Source organism: Condylostylus longicornis, unplaced genomic scaffold (genome assembly GCF_029603195.1).
Source record: "Condylostylus longicornis isolate FDR11 unplaced genomic scaffold, ASM2960319v2 ptg000004l, whole genome shotgun sequence".
Classification (NCBI taxonomy): domain Eukaryota; kingdom Metazoa; phylum Arthropoda; class Insecta; order Diptera; family Dolichopodidae; genus Condylostylus; species Condylostylus longicornis.
In genome coordinates, this window is record NW_026577973.1 from 13,789,503 (window position 1) to 13,812,029 (window position 22,527).

The window sequence follows — 22,527 nt, forward strand, 5'->3', positions numbered from 1 at the left end:
AATTTTATTTTAATTATTTGAAAATCCATTTGAAAATTGTTTTTGTTCGTAAAAGAACAAAAGAAGTAAAGTCATTAAATTCAAAGTTTAAATTTACTAAAAACAGCAAACGAAGAAAATTGACAACACCTATAAATACACTCAAAATATATTGCTTATTTAATATTAGGAATGAAGGTCATGAATAGGTTATTATAATTATAATAACTGTTTACAGAGAAAAATTTGCATACTTATTTTCATTATATTTAATGTTTTTCAAATATATTTTGAATACAATACAAAAATTAATTAAATTTTGTTTTTAAAATAAAAATATTTGCGAAAGTTTTATAAATCACTTAATAAAAATAATAAGTTTGAATAAAAAATTAATTATGTATTTGAATAACTTAGAATGCAATGAATTAAATTAAATTTTTACAAAAGTAAATTTGGATTCTAAAATTCTAATTAAGTACTAATTTCTATAATTAAATATCAGGCTTCAATACTAAATTGAAGATTTTAAGAAAAATTATAATTTTTTTCTGAAGCCTGATATTTAAATTTTTTTAATACGTATTTTTTAATTTCAAAGAAATAAAATCAGGACTGGCATATAATTTAACTTTTAAGTGTCATCTACATATACGACAAATTCTAAAATTAAATCTGCTCGCAAGGACTAATAACTTTTAATACATATTCACACTGGAATTGTATATTGAAGCTCAGATTTTATGTTAAAATTTAATAATGTTGCATTCAAAACTCTCACAAAAAATTAATTTTCGCCATTATTCTTTTAAGAAATCTGACTAGATGAGAATAGAGTAATTTGTAATATTTGCCAAGTCAAACAAAATCTAATGTGAAACAGAATTTAAATATACGGTTTTAGACTCAGTATCTAAGAATTTTCTGATTATATTTTTATACAGGAGGGTCGAGAAATTCCAGAAGGGTCGAGTAAAGTTTATTAAATTTATATTATTTCATTACCATACAAATACTTTTATTAATTATTCTAAAATCTTCTGTGATTATTAATCAATCTTTTCTATCCACTAGTCGGTTATCGTAACTATTTATTTTGCATTTATTCTCCATTAAAACTAAAATAGCAAAATTTGCTAATCCACTTTTTGCAAAATTTATAAAAATAAAATTTTTATTTAAATATCAGTAAAATATTAATTTTAATGCTTGAATATTAATTGTTTTTTCACTGTCATTTTATCAAAAATATTCAACAAAATGTTGTCAAGCTTTTGCTTCCAAATTTTTATAGAAAAATTCAAGTTTTCATCGGTTTATTAAATTTTGTCTATAGTTTTTGTTTTTTTGTTGTTTGAAATTCACATTCTTAATGGAAGAATTATTCATTTTTTACATTTAATTTACATATTATTTATATTCATAATATTGGAATACAAATGTTTGGAATCAGACAATGCCAAAATGTCCGGTTTCCGAAATGACTGGCAAAATAAATATGGAAATCTCATTTTTTTTTACCAAAACAATGAATTAGTAGGGTCTTTGACATTTTTAAACTAAACCTAGACCAAACTACTAATTTTTAGCATTACGAAAAATAACAATAATTAATTAAATTTGAAAACTTGTTTAAAATGTTTGATTTAAATAAACATAATTGAGTTCAAAAGAAATGAGTTGTAAAATAAAAGTAAAATTCATTGTATAAGAAAATTAAAAGAAAAATCAAATGATATCTAAATTTTTAAGGAAAAACGGCTGGTTTGTTACACTGGGACAGTTGATAAAGATTCAAGTATAAAGAATTTATTGTTCACTTATAAGATAATGACTGGGTTTATAAGCTATTTTCTAGCATTTACAATAAAAATGTTAACATGTTATTTATCGTTGTAAGTAGTAGTTATTAACAAGCCCGCATATTGGAAATAATTGAAAAAAGCGAAATAATAATTCATTGAAATTCCGTCTTATGGCACATTTAATCAGCTAAGTAATCAAATTTGCCAAACAAAGTTTTTATACCTTATAAAAATTTTAACTCCACCTACATATTTTACATAATATGTAGATGATGTGCATAATTATATGTAAAGTAAAATTGCTTTTAAATTTTAAAGAAACTATTCCTAAAATTTTTAAAGCTTTGTTAAGTTGCCTCATCTCTGGGCTATCAATATTTAAGGAAGGATTTTTCTTTTAATATAGGTAATAAAAATCACCGAGAGACAAAGATAAGACTTGAATTGCCGTCACCCCTATCAATAATGAGGCATTTTAAAACAACCAAAAACGCACCTGAGTGCTCAAAACTTCCTAAAACTCGTCAAACTGACTTATTTTAAGAAGATATGACCATTAGCTTTACGGAAGTCTCCAGGAAACTCCAGAGAGCACTCACTCTCTGGTGTGGTTTCAGTGTCAGAAAGTTTGTATTTGTTTGGTATGTGTTAGCTTGGGAGAACCCCATGAGTGTATTAAATATGTCTATATATTTTATATAAATCACTTTATTATTTCATTACATAAAAACACCTTGTTGTATGTTTTCAATTTGGAAACACAATTTAGGAGTTAAGGGTTTTTTCTATATTTGATTTCTAAATTTATTTGTTTCTTCTTGCCATATTCTTTCTAACTGCATTTTTCTGCATTTTAGATTTAAACTCTAGTATACCATTCAAAGGTAACTGAAATACTAAATCAAAACTCAGCTAACGGGACTGCCAGCTATATGCCAATATCACTTCCCTTAAAAAATTCACGTTTTTTTTAAATGAAAACTTAAAAATTCAAATAAGTCAAACTTTAAAGTTATTATGCGTTATTACTAACGTATACATACTCATGAGCGTCGTAATGCGCCATCGAAAAATTCTTGAAGCTTATTTACTTTAAAAATTAAAATTTTAAAAACTCTAATAAAATCTCCTACAGTATTTTAAAAATTTTTCCATATTTAAGAATTTTCATTTCTTTCACCTTGACTTTGAATTAAGCATTATAGTTTGGTATATACCTACTTGGCACATAATAGCTATTTAATATATTTTTTATATATGTAGCTTTAAAATTTTATAGTACCCTCTTCCAATTCGTTAATTATGTAATATTAATTTTAAAGTATATTTTTGTATATGTGCATAAATATTAATTATTTAAAATATAAAATGTTAGTCAGAGATTATTATGAGAGATTACAAACACGTTTAATTTTTCATAAAATATTGTTATTGTTGTCTGTGTGTAACTAAAAAAAAATCTACAACAAAAACTCTGTTTTTTTTTTCTGCCATCGAAAAATACTAATTTATCGCTGAAATGAAGAAATTATTAGTTTTAATTTGCATAAATTGAAAGGAGAAGCCAAAAAAGAAAAAAAAAATATTTATTTAATCTAGTACAAAATTTAATAATCATAATATTACCATTATGATGATGCTATAATATTATAAAAGACCTACATGTTTTATAATATTCAAATATATACATTCGCATTATACATGTATCGGGGACTTATTACACAGTAAGTTTGTAAATTTACCCACATTAAAATGTTATATGCGGCACTAATATGACAAAAATGGATATTCGTATTTGAAAATTTGCAATTTATTTTTTCCAGACTCCGATGTTTCGTATCTTATGTCACAAATATGGATGAACCTTGATCGAATCATAATTTAATTATAAATTGTATTTTATATTAAAGATTTTTCTTGATTTTTGTTTTCAACTTCTGCAATTTTAATCATATTAATTGCTTACATAATTATTTTTTTTTTTTTATTTTTTTAAGGTAAAGTTGTTTTATTCGCGAAAAAAAAAAAAAACAAAAAAAAATAATATAAACAAATAAAGGAGAAAAAAACTTTCTAAATTATAAAAAATTTTGAATTTTTTTTTCGATTTTCTAATGAACTTGTGATTCGTAAATCTTTTCAACAATAATATGACCAAATTTTATACATACATGTACACAAAATGTAATTACGCCTTAGTAATACGGAAAATAATTAAAATATAATATAAAAGAAAATATTTAAATTTAAGAATTTCGTATACGCTCACTGTTTTATAAGATCCAATCACAGAATATCTATAACAAAACGAATATAAAATTGTAATTAAGACCATACGATTAATTAAAATTTAATGATTAATATTCAAAATAATCTAATAACGAATATTTACCATAATATGACAATAAAATCTGATGTGGTCAGCACATACTTTTGAACACTACATTACTTCTTCTTTTTAATTTTATGGAAGCTAGCAGAATTTAGTCTCTTAGTAGAATTTCGCTTTATGCCACCCGAATCCCCTGAAAAGTCCACCAGTTAGTTTCAATAACAACCAAAACTTAAATATCAAATTTCAAAATATGCCATCATGGAACAGATTATGGTAAAAAATGTAAAATTTTCCCACAACTCAGTTTTCGAACCTTGATCATTCCATAAAATTTATAGACTCATTGTTTTAACACCCCGAATTTTAATATTAAATTTCAATAAAATTGGTTGATTATTTCTCTTTACATACGCAAAAATGTAAAATTTACCCGTAAAAGAGTGCTGCTCCTGAGATCTAATATACCAAAAAAGTTGATCAATTAGTGACATAGCCAAAATAAAATCACATATAAAATTTCATAAAATTGATTCAGCCGAACTTGGGATATACACAGACACACCGACATTTCTCTAAATGTAGTTTATTTACTTAGCTTCCCTACTATGGAGAAGCGCGTTCTTACTGAAAACTCGACTCGAGGTCTACTTGTTCAAATAAAAAAAAAAGTTTCGCAAATTTACAATAAATTATTCTTTACTTATTAATTTTTTTATAAATTTTTTTTTAACGAAAGAGTTTGCTTACTGACAGGTAAGTCAGTCATGCTACAGTAAAATTCTCATTTATACAAAGGGCTTCCACTTTTAAAATAATTCTTTATAAATTATTACGAAAAATTAGAAGAAAAAAACTTATAGACGTTTACTTGCATTACTAACAAAATTCTTTTTTTCCTCTCTTATTCTTTTAAAATTCAAATTTATGTAAACGGATCGACGGAGCGATAGACGGACAGGTATAGTGAAACTGATAAATACTTTTTTTCAAAATTTTTTTGGAAAACTGCTAAAAACTGAAGTTTCTTTTTTATGACAACTACAATTTCGAACAGAAGCAAATACGAGCGTTTAGTATGAAGCATAAAATTAACCATTTCTTCTTAAACAAAAACTTATCTTTACACATCAATCCATTACATCATAATCTTAAGGTATTTAGATTTAATTCTATGTGCATGTATGTATATATGTACTAATTCTTAAAATAATTAAACACTGTCCATACCTGAAAATCTTAAATATCTTTCATGTTCAAGTAATTAGACATCAATCATGCAGCGAAAAAAGAATTAAATATTATTCAGGCCCTTTTTAAAAAACCAATTCATTTGCCATTTCACATTGTTCATTGAATTTCAAGGTTTCACAAACGTTACGTATGTTTTAAAAGAACAACAAGGCGTTAAATTATACGAAAAATATATTTGTTTAAATTAAATTGTGAAGCATTTAAAAAGATGTTAATTAAAGCCTTGTTACAAATAAAAAAAAAAACAAATTAAAAAAATCAAATTTAAAATAAATCAATCATTAATTAGATCAAAAAAAATTTTTGCTCAAAGATAAGGTTTTACAGATTTGCTTCTTTTATTTGTAAGACCTAAAGAATTTCATATTTTTCATATATTTTGAAAAAACAAAAGGACAACCTTTAAATTTATATTAGGGCCTCATTTTTTTACATTGAAACACATAACTTTTTTTCTAGTCAATTCTAGTCAATTGTCAAATTATTTTTAAATTTTACTGGCCCTATTTAACTAAAAACCTTAATACTCGTAATTAAGTAAAAGTTTAATAGTACAGGGATGTTAATTGAAATTGCATGTTTTTATTAAATTTTTTTTTTGTAATCATAAATATTTTTCAATAAAAATTCGCATTTTAATGTTAATTAACATTGAAACTCAGTAATTGTCATAAATTTATTCGTAATTGTTACAAATTTGATTAACTATTTTTATTTATAATTATGTATTACATATAATGTATGTATGTATGTTCACAGACATCAATAACAAGTATTTCTAAATTTTTATTTTTATTTTACGCAATTTTAAAAATGTTTTTTTGAAAACTTTAAAGTTGAATAGAAGCGTGTCATGCAGGTACACTTTTCAGAAAGTTTTAAGAAGTTGCATAAATATGTATAATTTATAAAAAACGAAAAACACTAAAATTTTAGGCATAGGAATTGTAGCTACTTTCTTAAGCTTAACAAACTTATTATGATCGGCGAAGCGAATGGTTAGGCGAGTCGAATGGACAAGGCGAATCGAATGATATTTTAAATTATGATCGGCGAATGCTTTTCATCCGCCAGATCCAAAATGTTGATACCGCAAGACACCAGAAAACCTACCGAAAATAATAAGGTTAACACCACACATATGTACAATATTTTTGCTTTTTTGCAAAAACAATTGAATTTTCCTATCCCTTTAGCAATGTCGGAGTTGTTCTCCATTAAATTTTATTAAATGCTCGAATTGTTTTTGGTTCGTTTTGTTTCACGCTGTAATTAATATTAAACAATCAATATTTTTTACAATAATTTGTAGAATTTTATGAGCTTACTTTACAAAGTTCAGATTTTTCCATTATATCATTAAAACACTTATGTATTATTTTAATTTTTGGTTTCATTCGCCAAGGATGTCACACAGAAATTGTCGGGATAATAAAAACTAAGAAAAACACAATATGGAAAAAATTAATAATTTTTCTAGAGTTCGAATTCCTGGTATTCCGAAAGTACATAAAATATATGTTATCAAATAACATCTTGCTTTAAAATCCTAGCATCTCGGAACCTGTTGAGATTTGACTTGTTCCAAATACAAATTTTACGAATTTTTTAATAAATAATGCTATATAACATTGTATTCTTGTATAGAATAGAGTTCCGATTCTGTATCATATTTACAGAAACGCAACAAATATAAAAATTACATTTGACGCAGAGATGTATTTGGAGCATGACATCAGATATAATATCCATGTGCCAAACACTGATTTAAAGATTTTAAATAAATGTAGTAAAAAAATAATGGTGGTTTACCTGAGTAAATATTTTAAATATTCTTAATTTAATAAATATTAATGATACAGATCTTAAGAATACGTAGGGAAAAAAAGAAATAGATCAAAGAAGCTAGTCAGCTCTGCTATGAATGTTTTTAAATAAATATTGAACATAAGTTTTGCTTTTTCTTCATATTATTTTATGTTTAATTAATTATTTTAATTAGTTACGCGTTCTATAGTGAACTAGTTCTTTTGTGTTACAAGAAATAACAAATTACCAAAATATCAAATATTATAATCAATATCTCAAATATTAATTTTTTTTATATTATTAAATTATTTTAAGATATGGCAAAAATACAACAATATTTATTAACCAAAAAAATTCTTAAAAGGCTGAGCATTGGTGCAAATAATATCACCTATTTTAATCCTCTCTGAAATTTGATAAATTATATTCTAAGATCAACTTTTCTGCATTTTCAATATTTATTTCAGGATTTTCAATATTGGAAGTTTCGTAATTTCCTTGATCCTTTTTATAAACAAAAAATTAGAAATAGAAAAAAGAATTTAGGTTCAATGACTTTTCATTACTTACCATTAAACAAATTATAATTAAAACAATTCCAGATATTAATAAAAAGAAACACGGATACTGAAAAATTTTCCACAAAATCCAAAAAGTTATATTAATGTAGGTAGTTATAAGATAAGAAAGCAAATAAAATATATCGGCAATAATCATTTTATTTAATTTATAATTAAAAAAAAAATTTTGATATTTAAACTATTTAAATTTGAAAAGATTTTGAGAAAAATTTTTGACACTTGTTTACATACACACTACTGTTTACTTTTTGCTATATCACTTTAAAAATTTTTAGTTTATATGTACATACATACATACAATAAATAATTTGCTCGTGAGTAACTAAAATGTAGAACAGACGCTCACAATGCAAATCCACGTTAACTACCTCTAAAAATCTAAAAAGTTGAATAACTGTGTGTGCCAATATACAAATATGTTTGATTTTTTGTTGTTTTTCTAATTACATACTAAATATTAACAGTTTTATGCAAAGCTATAATTAAACGTGAGTTAACTTGTGGATTGCCTTAACGCTGCATTGTAACATCATATATGTATGTATATAGCTACTAAAAGTATACTTGTTATATACGAGTATAGCTCATTTATGGACTTGCGTTGCTTTTGCATTGTGAATTTAGAATGAATTCCTTGCCTGAAATCAATAAATAAAAACTATTTAAGAGTAATTTGTGCGTACATACCTCGATATAACAAATACATAGCTTCCATAAAAATATTTTTCCTCTTTTAGGGTTCAAGACTATTTCTGCTAGCCGTTTAGGTAGGTATGCGCATATCAAAAATTCACTTTAGCAATAATTCTCAATAATTATAACTAATATTTATCCAATTTAATAAAAAAATTACAATATTATTAAATTTTTATGCACATTCACTGTTAAAGTACAGAGTTTAAAATACATTTACCGCATTTTTATAAAATACGTAACGTTAAGAATAATTAGGCCGTAAAAAACATTAAAAATCACGTAAATATCACAAATAATTTACTTATTAAAAATTTTTTATTCGTCTTTATTATTTCTTTGAATTTAATCAGATCCTGCAATTTCGTTAAAATCACAAATGCCCAAAAAAAATAAATGAATTCCATACAGATAGGTTTTTTCCACAACTGTAGCAGAGATAAACACCCAAATCTGAAAAGTACATGAAGCCATGCTATGTTTTTCATTAAAAAAGCTTTTGTTTCTTCCACATAGAAAAAGCTCTTTGCCACTGAAATTTTCATAAAATGGATATTTTTTATTTTGGTTAGTTAATTGATGTACACACCTTAATGACAGAATTATAAATTAGATTTACTGTTAATTCCACATTCTGTTACTATAGCTATTAGGAAAATATTAAATAATTTGGCCAAAATAAATCATAAGTATTACTTTTAATGCATGTTTTTTATTTTACGCCAAATTCGACTTTAAAGTTTAAACATTTGTTGTATTATCCCAGGGGTTGATTTGTTGATTAATTAGAAAAAAAAATTAAAGATTTACACTCAAAAATTTTCACTCGAACAATATTAGCGTTTATTAAACAAACAACGGCTACACTTATATCGATAGTGACAATCAAAACCAAGTCTCGAAAATTTATAATGTTTTGATTTGCTGCCAGATGAACTTTATGTCGACAATGACAGCTGTCAAAGAAAAAAAATGGTCGTCCGAAAAGATAGTCCAAAAACCGGAGTAATTTAGTTTTTGCAATTGGATTTAATAGTAAAATTTAATGTGTCGTGAAAAAAACTGAAAATTTGGAAATAAATTCTTTTAAAATATAAACATTTAATGAAAATTTCTTTACAAATCAAGTTTTAAACAAGAAAAACTAAAAACAAAACAAACGTCGAGAAAACTTTCTTTTCATAATTTGTGTGCGTGTTTAGTAAAATTCAAGTGAAAATTATTTTATAAATACATTTGTGTATATGTGTAAATATATATTTTCTCAGTAAAAGTATAAATTTATTTTATATAAGTTATGCCATTTAAAAAGAACATGTAAGTTTGAAAAAACAAATTCTTAACTATTTAAAAAACTATTTTTGTCAACCCAGACTAAACAATTACGATAAAATCTTAGACCAATTTTTTTATGATAGTTTTCTAGAAAGTGTTATTAAAAACCTTAAATATATGTATCATATACGTATATGCATGCTAAAGATATTAAATTTACTTTTTTTTCTTGTTTTTTTTTTATATTTTTAAATGAGATTCTCTTGAGCTTTCGCAAAAAAATTTTTAATGTTCTCATAATGCAAAATTATTATTTCATTAATAAAATTATGTGACCTTCAATTTAGTACAGAAATCAATAAATCTTAATTAGAAGGATACAAAACAAAAAGAAATTTAATAAATTAAGATAAAACCTAATTCATTTTTTATCTATCTATTTAATTTTTTTTTTTTTATTTAAGGTCACCAAAAAATGCGCACATCGTCAATTGATTCAGATGATGAGGATGAATGTCTTCCAACAGATCATAATGAAGATGTAATTGATTTAAACCAAAATAAGAATTTAAAAGGAAACCAAACTTTGGGCAAAATACATGAAAATGATTTAAGAACTAGGGATATTAAAATAAGAATTGGAAATAAAAGAAAATGTCTTGGTAATTCATCATTTCTAATAAAAACAGATGGATTTTTAAAATCAAAGAAAAAAAAATTGCGACTCGGAAAAAACGATAATATAAAAAACATCAAATCACTCGACAATACTAGCAATACTAGTTTTAATAAAAAAATTAATAGTTTGGTGGATCCAGCAGAAAAATCTGATGCAGCAAAAGAAAATAGTAGTATAAAATTTTTTTGATATTTCTTTCAATAATTAAATAATGAAAATTTATTTCAATTTATTAAAAAGAATTTAACAATCTTTTAAATTAAATTAATAATAATGTTATGTAAAGTTAGAAAAAATTTTAACTGGTCTTGCTTAAAGAAAATATTTTCTTTGGAAATTTTTGTTGAAGTTCTCATAAAAAATTTCTTCTATAAGTTTTTCTTATATCTATCAGCTAATATTAGAAAAGAAAACGCTGTTTTCGAACAACAACAAAAAATTGAATGATTCAGTTTAGCAAAACAAAAAAAAATTTCTATTGTCAATTTTCTATGAACTAAATTTTTCAATCAATAAATGAGAGCTCATATAAATTTTGAAAAAGACTTAAAAACTTTCATACCTAATTCTTTTCACTATCAAATTTGATAACAGATTGTATTTTATCAATTAACTTATCTAAAATATTTTGTATTTTCCTCATTTGCTATAGTTAATAATTGGTATAAAACAATAGTGCTTACTATAATAACTAATAAAATTTGCCATTAGATGTACGAGTAAAATTTCTTTGTAAAAGTTCAAACTCAAACTTAAGTTTAAAATTTGTTGTAAAAATGGAAAAATTTTGTATTTGTAAGGATACTTAAAATGAAGTTATTGTTTCTTAGACTGAATAACTTATTCTAACCATATTTTTTTTATAAAAACACCTATCCAATAAGCTTCAAGGCCAGAATTTTTTTTTTATTTCTCGTAATATTGAAAATAATAACGAAAAGAAGCTATAAATTAAAAATTTGTACCTTCTTTTTATTTTAGACGCAGAGGACAACAAAAAGAAATGTGTTATTTCCGATGATATTATAATTAAGAAAGCACCATCAAAGTCCTTGCAAATATCGTATAAACGTGATAAAAAGGATTCAGAATATTCATCATTATCAACAAACCAATGCGAGAAAAACGCAACGCAAAATTTTGAGATATCTGACGATCAAACTAAAAGAAATTTTGATAGCTTAAAAACAAATTGTACTCTTCACAACAAATCGACTTTTCAAAGTCGAGTGCAGCATTATCAAAATTTATTAAAAATAATATCTAAAAATTCAGAAGTTAATAACAAAACAGAATATTTTAATTCATTAGATGATGTTAGTGTTGAAACAAAAAACAAAGAGAATGCAGAACTTTTAGAAGAAGTATCACAAAATCTAAATTCTAAAAGAAATATTTTAAAAAATAAAGAAATTTTGCATCACTTAAATAAAAATATTGTTCATAAAAAAGGTGTTTTAAAAGATAATTTTGAAGAACATTTAACTGGAGAAAATATACAAAATAATAAATTTTTAATTGAAAGAGAAAATTCGGAAAACGAAAATATCCAAGAGCATAAAGAAAATTATTTAGGAAAAAAACCATCGCTCAGTTTAACAAAATTAAAGAGATCGGCGTCTTTATCTGATTCAGTTCGAAACTCAAAACGTTTAAAAGAAAACAATTTGAATCTTGAAAACGATAATTGTAAAAAAAATTTTAAAGATATGTCCGTATACGACCGTCGATCAACAGTATTTGGCATGGATAATATTGGTGAAAGAACGAACATTAGTAATGGTTTACTATCTCGTATTTCAAACGAAGATAATTCTAGTAACAACCAATATTATTCCAGTTCATCTAATTTAAATGGCCAATTGCCACAACAACAACCAACTACAATAGCAACTTTATGTAATATTGGAAACACTTGTTATTTAAATTCGGTAGTGTACACGTTAAGATTTGCCCCTTTGTTTCTACATAATTTACATCATTTAGTCGATGATTTATCAAACGTTAATCAAAATATTGTAAAATATCGAGCTAAAAGTTCATCACTTGGACGAAATGTATCTGGTTTACATATTGAAAACGCACGTAGCTGGAGTAGTAAGGATTTAGCGTCACTAGAATCTAATAGTATTTTAACTGGCAATAGTGGTATTGGCGGAATAGGTTTAGGGGGTATTGGAAATTTTGGTGGAAATAATCCAGCAAGCGCTTGTGATAATCAAAAATCCAGTCAACAAATTGCAACGGAAAAATTACATGAATTATACCAGCATTTACATCGTAATGAAATGAATGATTCAACAGAGCCATTCCATGCAGATACATTCCTTCACGCTATCCAGGATGTTAGTGCAATATTTGAAGGCAATCAACAACAAGATGCGCATGAATTTTTAATGTGTGTTTTAGATAATATTAGGGAAACGTGTCAATCTCTAACAAAAGCTATTACTGAATATCCTGATGTAATATCAAATGGTTACGTCGGAATTCCAGAGCAAGGTAATGAAAACAAAACATCAACCAGTGTTACAACACAATCTAATGTAGTTGTTTTACCAAAAGAGCCATTACAACAAATTAATAACGTAAGCAACACAACTAACTTAATGAAAACATCATTTTTTTCGAGAAAATCAAAAAGAAAAGATGAGGCTAAAAATTCTAAAAATATTAAAACGCAATCTAAAGAATCAAAAGATAATTCGTCTTCATCTAATTTTTCTGCATCATTAGATTCAACTGATGCGAGTAACAGTAATTCGGCGTTTCCTAGTAACTTACTAGGTACTAGTATATTGGAAAATGATATTAGCAATACTGGCAATAGTGGTAAAAACATTTCCACAGCACCAGGAGCAATCAGCCAAAAAGATAACAAAGAACATTTAGCTGAAAAAATTAAGAAATTAGGATTAGATTTCTTCAGTCAATATTTTGAGGGAATAACGGTTTCTACAACAAAATGCTTAAGTTGTGAAACCATTACCGAACAAAAAGAAACAATGATAGATATTGCAGTTCCTATTTCAGGTTATGAAAATGCGGACTGCTCAGGATCTTTTATACAGGTAAGGAGAAAACATAATGTTATCAAAATTAAAAATTTCGCATTATAATATACATTTTATATATATAATTTCTCTAAAATTTCAGAACTCATGTATTACACGAGAATATTTTCGAGGAGAAAATAAATATCGTTGTGAACAATGTACTGGTTATACTGAAGCAATACGTTCAATATCCTATGAAGTGTTACCAAGGTTATTAATTATTCAATTGAGTCGATTTTCTGGTGGCATGGAAAAAATAAACAGTTATTTACCAACCCCGTTTACGTTACAGTGCTTTTGTTCGCAATGTTGTAAAGCCAATGATGAAGATAAATTACATATATATAAATTATACAGTGTTATTACACATGTTGGTGCAACAATGTCTGTAGGACACTATATAGCATATACATGCTCTTTAGATTGGTCAAATGAATACATAAATTGTCCGAAAGATCGAAGGCGACAACAACAAACACAACAATTTCAGCAACAACAACAGCAACAGAACAAACTGCAAAATTTAAGCTCATCTAATAAAACTTCATTTTCTAGTAATACAAATAATTCTCACATAAATTTAAGCAATGGAAGTAGTAGTAGTGGAAACGAAAAAAACATGGGAATTGTAAAAAAATTAATTTATGGACGTAGTAAAGCGTCAAGTAGTGGTGATATGACAAAAAATATGAAAAATTTAAACGGTATTTCATCAAGTACCAAAGATATTACTAATGGTGTTGAAAAATTAAAAATGGGTCCCACATTATGTCAGGGACTTAATTGTTGTGGAATTAAATTGCGACAAAATAATTTAAATTATTCTTCAAATTCCTTAAATAATCTAGGCGCTAGTAGTGGAATTGGTTCAATAAATTCTTCATCAGTATCATCAGCATCAAATTTAAATGGATCATATGTTGATTTAATTGATGACATTAATACAAATGCTAATTCAAATATAAATTCAGGTCATAATAGTGGTTACGGTTCCATGAATGGGTATGTTATTAAACAATTAAAAAATTTGCAATAAATAAAATATATATCTATATATTATTTTTTATATTTTTAGAAGTCGAAATTATCATCATCGGCAGCAACATCAACATCAAAACGAACCAATATGGTATATGTGCGATGATGACAAAATTAAAGCTATGACACAAAGAGAATTTGAAGAATTATTATCACCAAATCGTAAAATTATGATTACACCATATTTATTATTTTATGCAAGGAAAAATTTAAATAAGAACGATAGCACAAATGATATAAATTCCGACTGTAGAAATGGCAGTGATGAGTAATAAAATAAATTAAGAAATTTATTGTATTTAAAATAAGATTATTTAAATATTGATTTTATTTTTTTTTTTTTAAATATAAGTTTTTTTTTTATGATAAATATATATTAACTTAAATTAACCATTATATTTTATGTTTTTAATTTTATTTTAAAAATTTTAGCGAAACTTCCAATTTTAAATTTTTATGCATGAGATTACAATATATAAAAATTTTGAATTTAGTTATTGCAAAACTCAAATTTTAGGGGCAACTTTATTTCATTCTCATAATCAATAAATTGTATAATTCATTTTTTAACACAATATATTATTTCAATATATTTCTCACATATTTAAATATATTGTTTACACTCCACTTAATATAAGTGTTTGTAAAGAAGTTTGTTTTAGAATTAAATAAGAAAATGTAATTTGTTTTGAAAATGTATTTTTTTTTCAATTTAAAGTTTATTTTATTCTGTCCAGATCGTGTACAAAATAAAAATTTTCAAAAATATTGAAAAGAAATGAAAGCTGAAAACATATATTTTTTTAAAGTTTATTTTTTTTATTGAATATATTATAAAAATATAAAATTTCCTATTTGAAATTTGTGAAATCAAAAAATATTTCTTGTAATATTTTCAACTTTTTAATGGGTTTTATCTCCATTTTCTTATAAATAAAATTTTGTAAAAACAATATTTTAAATTTCTAAGTCAATAATCCAATGAAATTTTTTCTTGCATTACCTACTATCAAATTTAATTTACAGAACCGAATTTGAATAAAAGAAACGTGTAGTTAGTAAGTATTTATTAAAACGATAATTAATTTTTTAACTATATTTTGTACACTATATGAAAAATAAAATAATGAAAATTCTTTAGATTTTTAATAGTTAACTGACACAAACTTATTAACCTATTTAAAAGACTATCGTCAATCATTCAAGCTCCATTACCATTTCATTTTAAGTTCCACAAAAAAACAAAAAAAAAAAAAACATCATGATTAAAAATGCTATTGGTGCTAAATATTAACCTTAACGATAAAACAAAATTAAAATATATTTATTAATTTGCTAGCATTTTATTTGTTATAATTTTATTTTTTTAACTTCCAACTATTTTGTTCATATTAATCGACTTATTAAAATATAAACAATAAAATTATGTTTTCAAATATAACTTATAAATTCTAAGTTACAAAAGTTAATGAACACTTATATATAGATCCAATAATTTTATAGTATCTATACTTTGCCTAAACTGAACTGATACCAAAAGAATAAAAAACTAAAAATAAATATAAAAACTAGTTAAACTATAATAAATATAAAATAAAAAGGAATATAAAATTTAATTAAAAAAGAAAAAAACAAAAAAAAAAATGGCTATAAAAATCTGCAAAAAAATTTGTTAAATTACGAATTTATATTAAAAACAAAAAATTGAAAAAAAAAAAATAAACTGAAATTTAATTAACAATATAAATTGAATACTCTTTAACAATATAATTAATTCAATATAAAAAAAAAATATGTAGTAATATTAAAATTATTTTTCTAGAGTATTAGTAAAAGAGAAAAATTTATAATCAATTTGCATATTCCTGTTATTCATATATAATTTAATTTCATCTATATTATATATAATTGAATTAAGCTAATTTAAATTGTGAATATAATTAATAAACAAGCTTAGAATAAAATTATTCAATTCATTTTATTATAATTTGCATAATTAATGATTTTATATTCATTATTTTTATTTTTTATTAAAATGTACAAGTAATAAATTTTACTTTTTTCAAATACTTGTCCATTTTGTTAATAATTTATGTTATGCTCTTTTTTTTATTTTTTTTTAGAAAAAATATTTTTTTTTAATTATATTTATTTTAATATTATAACTTTGTCTCAATTGATTTGCTGTTTAATTATTATATATGTATATGATTTTACAATATATCTCAAAAAATAATTAAATAATAAATTTTCTAAATGCAATATTTTATTTTGCATTAAAATTATAATTACATTTTATATTTTTTATAAAAATCTATGATTGTAAAATATGTTTTTTTTCTCATAATTAAAATATATTTCAAAACAAAAAAAAAAATTTGTTTAGCTTAATTCATCTCTATACAATATTAATTAAAAGTATTGTTTAAATAGTTTATAATTTGATTGGTTTATTAATAAAAATTAAATTTAAATATTTAAAAAACAAATATTTTTATTTGTGCATTTATAAATATTTATATATATATATATATATATATATATATTTTCATTTAATTTTTTTTTCCCTTTTTCTTTGCAATGAACTTAAAATTTTCAAATCGTGTTAGTAAAATTTATTAGAAATTGTCTTCCATTAAAGCGGATCACTTCCGGTGACTGTAAAAATTATAAATTTACAGTTTTCGTAATCAAACTAAAAGAAAATTATTTTTTTTTTGTTTTTTTAGAATATATTTATTTTAATATACAATACAAACCATGTTCTTATATATTGTTCTGGTTTCTCCATCTTTCTATCATTCCAATATAAAATTTTTATTAGTATTTTTATAATTTCTTGTTATTTTTAATAAAATAATTCTGAATAATTTTGCAGCTTAAATGATTTATTATAATCTAAGAGTATTTTAGAATTCTAAAGGTTTTTGGCAATGTTTATGAAATTAAATATAAAAAAAATATATTTTTCAAAATTGAATATGAAAAAATATTTTTTCCCATTCATTTCCTTTAAATAATATTATTATAACTAAGTACTTTAGCCAAAAAGTTTTAGTTTCTTTCCCCAATATTTCATTAGCTTTCACTTAAAATTAATATTGAATTTCAAATATATAAATTTATTTTATATATATGTACATAAATCTAAATTATTAATATTGATTATTTATTTTGTATGAATTTGTATACCCTTGTATATTGTACAACATTTTTATTTTTATTAATTAAATCAATTTAATTTGCTCCATAATCTTTTTTTAATTTAAAATAATTTTTATTAAATTTTCAACATGCAAGTTTTTTTTTTTTGTACTTTTTCAACTTTAAATTGCTAATAACAAAATGAATATTGTAATATCAACAAAATGAATAAAATATAGTAATATAATTAAATTTTAAAATAACTTAAAAATCAAGAATTTCAATATTGTTTCCAATAAAATGTTGAGATAAATTAATTTTTGTGAAAATCGCGTGCAATAATCTTTTATTTAAATATTTTGAAATATTACTAATATTGTATAATTTTAATTTTAATATTTTCTTAATAGGTAGGGTTTAAATACTTCATAAAAACTTGTTAATAATTCACAAAACTCTAATGTAATACCCCCCCCCCCAAGAATTAAAATTTAAATTTTAGGGCATTTTGATAGTCCTGTTCATTAAAAATAATAATTAAAAATATTTTCAAATTTCGAAACGAAAATATAAAAAAAAAAAATTAAATTTTTTTTATATTTAATTATTTATTTCAATAAATTTAAACAGTTATATTCAAACTTTAGTTTACCAGCTAAAAAATTCTGCTCACCTATATAACGATGACAAAGTGCAAAGATATGCTAAGTTACAAATTTTTCAAATTGTTTTTTTTTTTTACACCAATACTCGTACTAATTTTGAACGGTCTTCTTTTTGTTGTATAGATTTTATTACTTTGTGAGATCGGTGTGGTTGAAATTGGTTAAGTGAAAGGTCGAAATATTAAAAAAAAAGAACTAAGTATTTTCTTAGAATGTTTTTATTGTACGCTGATATAAATGATGAAACCCAAATATTCTAAGTACATCAGTTAGTATAAGCAATTTTAATACATTTAGTCATATTTTATGCCCAAAATACACCATCTTTTGTACAAAAACTAAAATTGTTATTAAAAAACACTTATTTAAAATCAACAACTAATTTTTAGTAATTTAATTAGAAAAAATTATATAGCTTTATTCTAATTTCGAATTTTGAAATTTGGAAACTCTCAAAATCGCTCCGCTGTAAAATTTTAAATTTCCTACTTAGCATATCTTTGCATTTTACCATCGAATTTATACATACCAATTTTATTCATTTAAAATTAATTAATTTAGCTTTTTATAATGACAATTTATTATTAATTGTACTTATATGAAAATTAATAATTAATTAAATAACGGGATTTAAAATTAATACAGTTAAATAAAACAATTTATTTTTTTTCAATTTTTATTATAATTTTTACAAAACTTGAAATAACTTTATGTAAAATTTAAGGGTCTATTTAATATTTAACACAAAATTATTGCAATTTATAATTTTTTAAAGAAAAAAAAACTTTTAAGTAAAGCCTGAATCAATTTAGGTACATATTTTTAAAGAAAAAAAATTTGAATTATTCCGGAAAATTTATAAAAATTTCAATTAAATTTTTTTCGTTTCATAAATAAAAAAATTTATTGAATTAAATTTAATTATTGAAGCAAATTTAAAGTTGAATTTCTTAAAATTTCTAATTTCTTAGCAATGCATAATTTTTTACTTTTAAATATGAAAAATAAATGCAAAACAAAAAAAAAGGATCAAAAACATATTATTATAAGAATATAAGCAAAAATTAAATAAAAAATTAAATAAATAATATATTCGTATATATATGTATATTATAAATTTATACTAATTAAGTATATATATTTAAATAAATTATAAAATATACACATTACATAATTATATATTTTATAATAAAAAAAAAAGTTGCCTATAAATTGCTATATTACATCTTATTATTAATTATTATAACTTTACAATAAATTTATAAAGAAAAAAACAAATAAACTGAATTATAAAATAATATTAATAATTAATTATGTATTATATAGAAAACAAAAATCATAAGGAATTAAACAAAACAAAATAAATATATTAAAATAATAATATTATTATTATTTATAAAAATACCAAATACCATTTATGAAAATCAAAATAAAATTTCACGGTTTTCACATAATTTTCATTTATAAAAATAAACAAATATAAACTTATTAATTACCCAAAAACATTTATTTAAAAAATATAATTTTTTAATATTTCATTAAAAAATTTTATGTGATTTTTAATAATGAAATATTATTATGGAAAAAATAAAACAAAATCACTCTCTGCTTGTCTCTAAAATTATTATATATATATTCATATATATATATAAGATGCATATAACACAATATATAAGTATATAATAATAATTAATTTTCAATTTTATATATATATATATATTGTTATTTATTTTAATTTAATTAATTATTTAAATATATTTTAATGTATACAATATATAATTATCTAAAATATTTTGGCTTATATGATTTTTGTTCCAAATATTTTAGCTTATAATTAATAAAATGAAAAATTAATAAGAAAATCAATTTAAAATTAGTAAAAATATTTATTAATTATTAATTATTTCTAAAGTATTAATTAACAAAAAAAAACAAAATGTACCTCTTAAGTTGTCTGAAGAATATGCATATTGGAGATATATCTATATATACTCAGCTATTTATAATAAATATACATATATATAAATTATTAATTATATCTTAATTAATTGCTTTATATCTCAAAATTTATTAAAATTAATTATTCTTATTTAATACAATGAGAGATAGATGATTCAAATAAAAATTCTCATAATGCTCTTCAATTGTACAATAAAAAAATATAGAAAGAGTATTTTAGAAATTCTTAATAATGTGAGAATTTGTTGGGGCATATTATTAGAACAAACGATAGGGTATAATTTTAATGATTTTTCTATTTTATATAATTTTTACTAGTATTTTAAGAATGCTTTTATAGGTTTTCATGCTACTGTATGGAGGTTTTCGTTTATTCTATTCTAGAATAATTCTAGCTTGTAGTACTTTCGAAAATTTACGCTACATACGCACTGAAAATATAAATCAATCGGAAATAACTATGGCTGTAATAAAATGCGTTCGGAAATTCAATCTGTACTAAAGAATCTGTTAGAAATGTAACTGTCTCATGAAATTCCTTTTTTTTTTCAAAATTTAAAATTCAAAAAAAAAATTTTAAATTTCAAAATAGCTGATTCAGATGTTGAAGGGTTATTAAAGTAAGTTTTCTTTAAGTCTTTAAATCTTGTTCAAATTTCCTTGTTTTGCTGTGAATTGGAAGACGAAAATTATTAGGATACAATTTCATAAACAATGACATCTCTGTTATTTTAGAACAATTGATTATTTAGAAGTGTTTTTGAATTTGTAGACTGCGTAAACAAAGAAAACTTAGCTAAAGTTTTTGTATACTATTTAACTTATGTGCGACTTAGAAATTTTTAGTTCCAATGTAGAACATTCAGCGCAGCGTACGTAAACGAAAACCCCCTACTTAAAAATAAATAATATTATAAATACTTTCATTATTTTCATTATATAGCTATAAAATTTTTTCAATTAAATTAAAATTTCGGACAAAAAAATATTGCAATACATAATTTATATATACATATACGTATTTTTTATATACGAAATTTGTTATACACTTAGTCCCCAAATTATATAAAAATTATTTGTTTATATTATTTATATAGTGTATAATTAGTTATTGAATAATATTATTAATTATTAAAAATAATAAAAATTAAAAATTTATATTTAAAAAAAAATTCAAAATATTTAAAATAAATATGAATATAAAAATTAATTAAAACTATCATATTGATTTTAAAAAAATGAAATAAATACATTGTATTATTCATAAATTCAATTTCATGTAAACGATTATTAATTTAAATTTAGACAATTAAATTATTTATTTGAATGAACACTATCCCAATTTTTACTCATCTTATTTAAAGCCTAAAACGTTTACGGGACATTATAGTTAAAATTATTTTTTTTCATTTCAAAATAAAATTATTTTATAACATAAAAATTTTTTTTAGAAAATTCTTTTATACAATATTTTTGTTTCTTTAACTCAAAATACATATGTATAAATAAAAAATTACTTACCCAAATCACAAACGTGCATGTAATCAAAAGGTCAAAATACTTAGTAATTGATATACATACATAATTTCATTAGTATTTCAATATGATTTATTCATAAATCTTACATACGTATATTTATTAGTAAATCATATTTAAAAATTATGCATCTTTAATAACTAGTATGTAGACAGGGTAGAGCTATTTGTAATGTAATCCAAGGTTATAAAGATTTAATTTTCTTACATTTACATTTAGTCTGTTATTTTTCAATAAGTACGAAAAATATTTAGTTCTTTATTTTAAATAAAGCTTACTTTAGATATGTTTTTTAATTAGAAGTTTAAATTTTTGGTTTGTATAAAAATATTAAAATAATATTGTACTGAAATTAAAAATCTCTTAAACTGAAAAATATAGTTCGAAATTATGCATATTATAAAAAAAACTATAACATTGTACATGAACATTTAATTTTCAAATCTCAATTAAATATTAATTAGGTATATATTTACTTTTAAAATATGAAAAAGAAAATTAATGATTTGAAAATGAATGCAAAAATTAAATTATCTATATTATTGTTGTTTTTATGGCATAAATTAAAATAATTAATTTAATTTACGTTAAAATACCCAAAAAAAGCATTCTCACATTTTTGAAAAACCCAAAAAATTACATAAATAATTTAGATTAAAAGCAAAGAACAAAAAAAACGTAGAGAACAAAATATTATTAAAAAAGAAATAAAATAAAAAAAA

General features: G+C 22.4%; 1 protein-coding gene across 2 annotated transcripts; it reads left to right on the forward strand.

Annotated features, from left to right (window-relative positions):
* Positions 1–9,435: 9,435 nt before the first annotated feature.
* Positions 9,436–15,209, forward strand: LOC129608424 (ubiquitin carboxyl-terminal hydrolase 1). Of its 2 annotated transcripts, none has more exons than XM_055519920.1 (5): positions 9,436–9,770; positions 10,193–10,579; positions 11,389–13,478; positions 13,564–14,465; positions 14,539–15,209. In XM_055519920.1, exons 2-5 carry the CDS (start codon positions 10,204–10,206, stop codon positions 14,771–14,773), a joined length of 3,603 nt encoding a protein of 1,200 aa, XP_055375895.1. In that variant the 5' UTR covers positions 9,436–9,770; positions 10,193–10,203; the 3' UTR covers positions 14,774–15,209. The 2 variants fall into 2 exon arrangements, with proteins under 2 accessions (XP_055375895.1, XP_055375900.1); XM_055519925.1 differs by having other exon boundaries at positions 10,193–10,576.
* Positions 15,210–22,527: the final 7,318 nt, after the last annotated feature.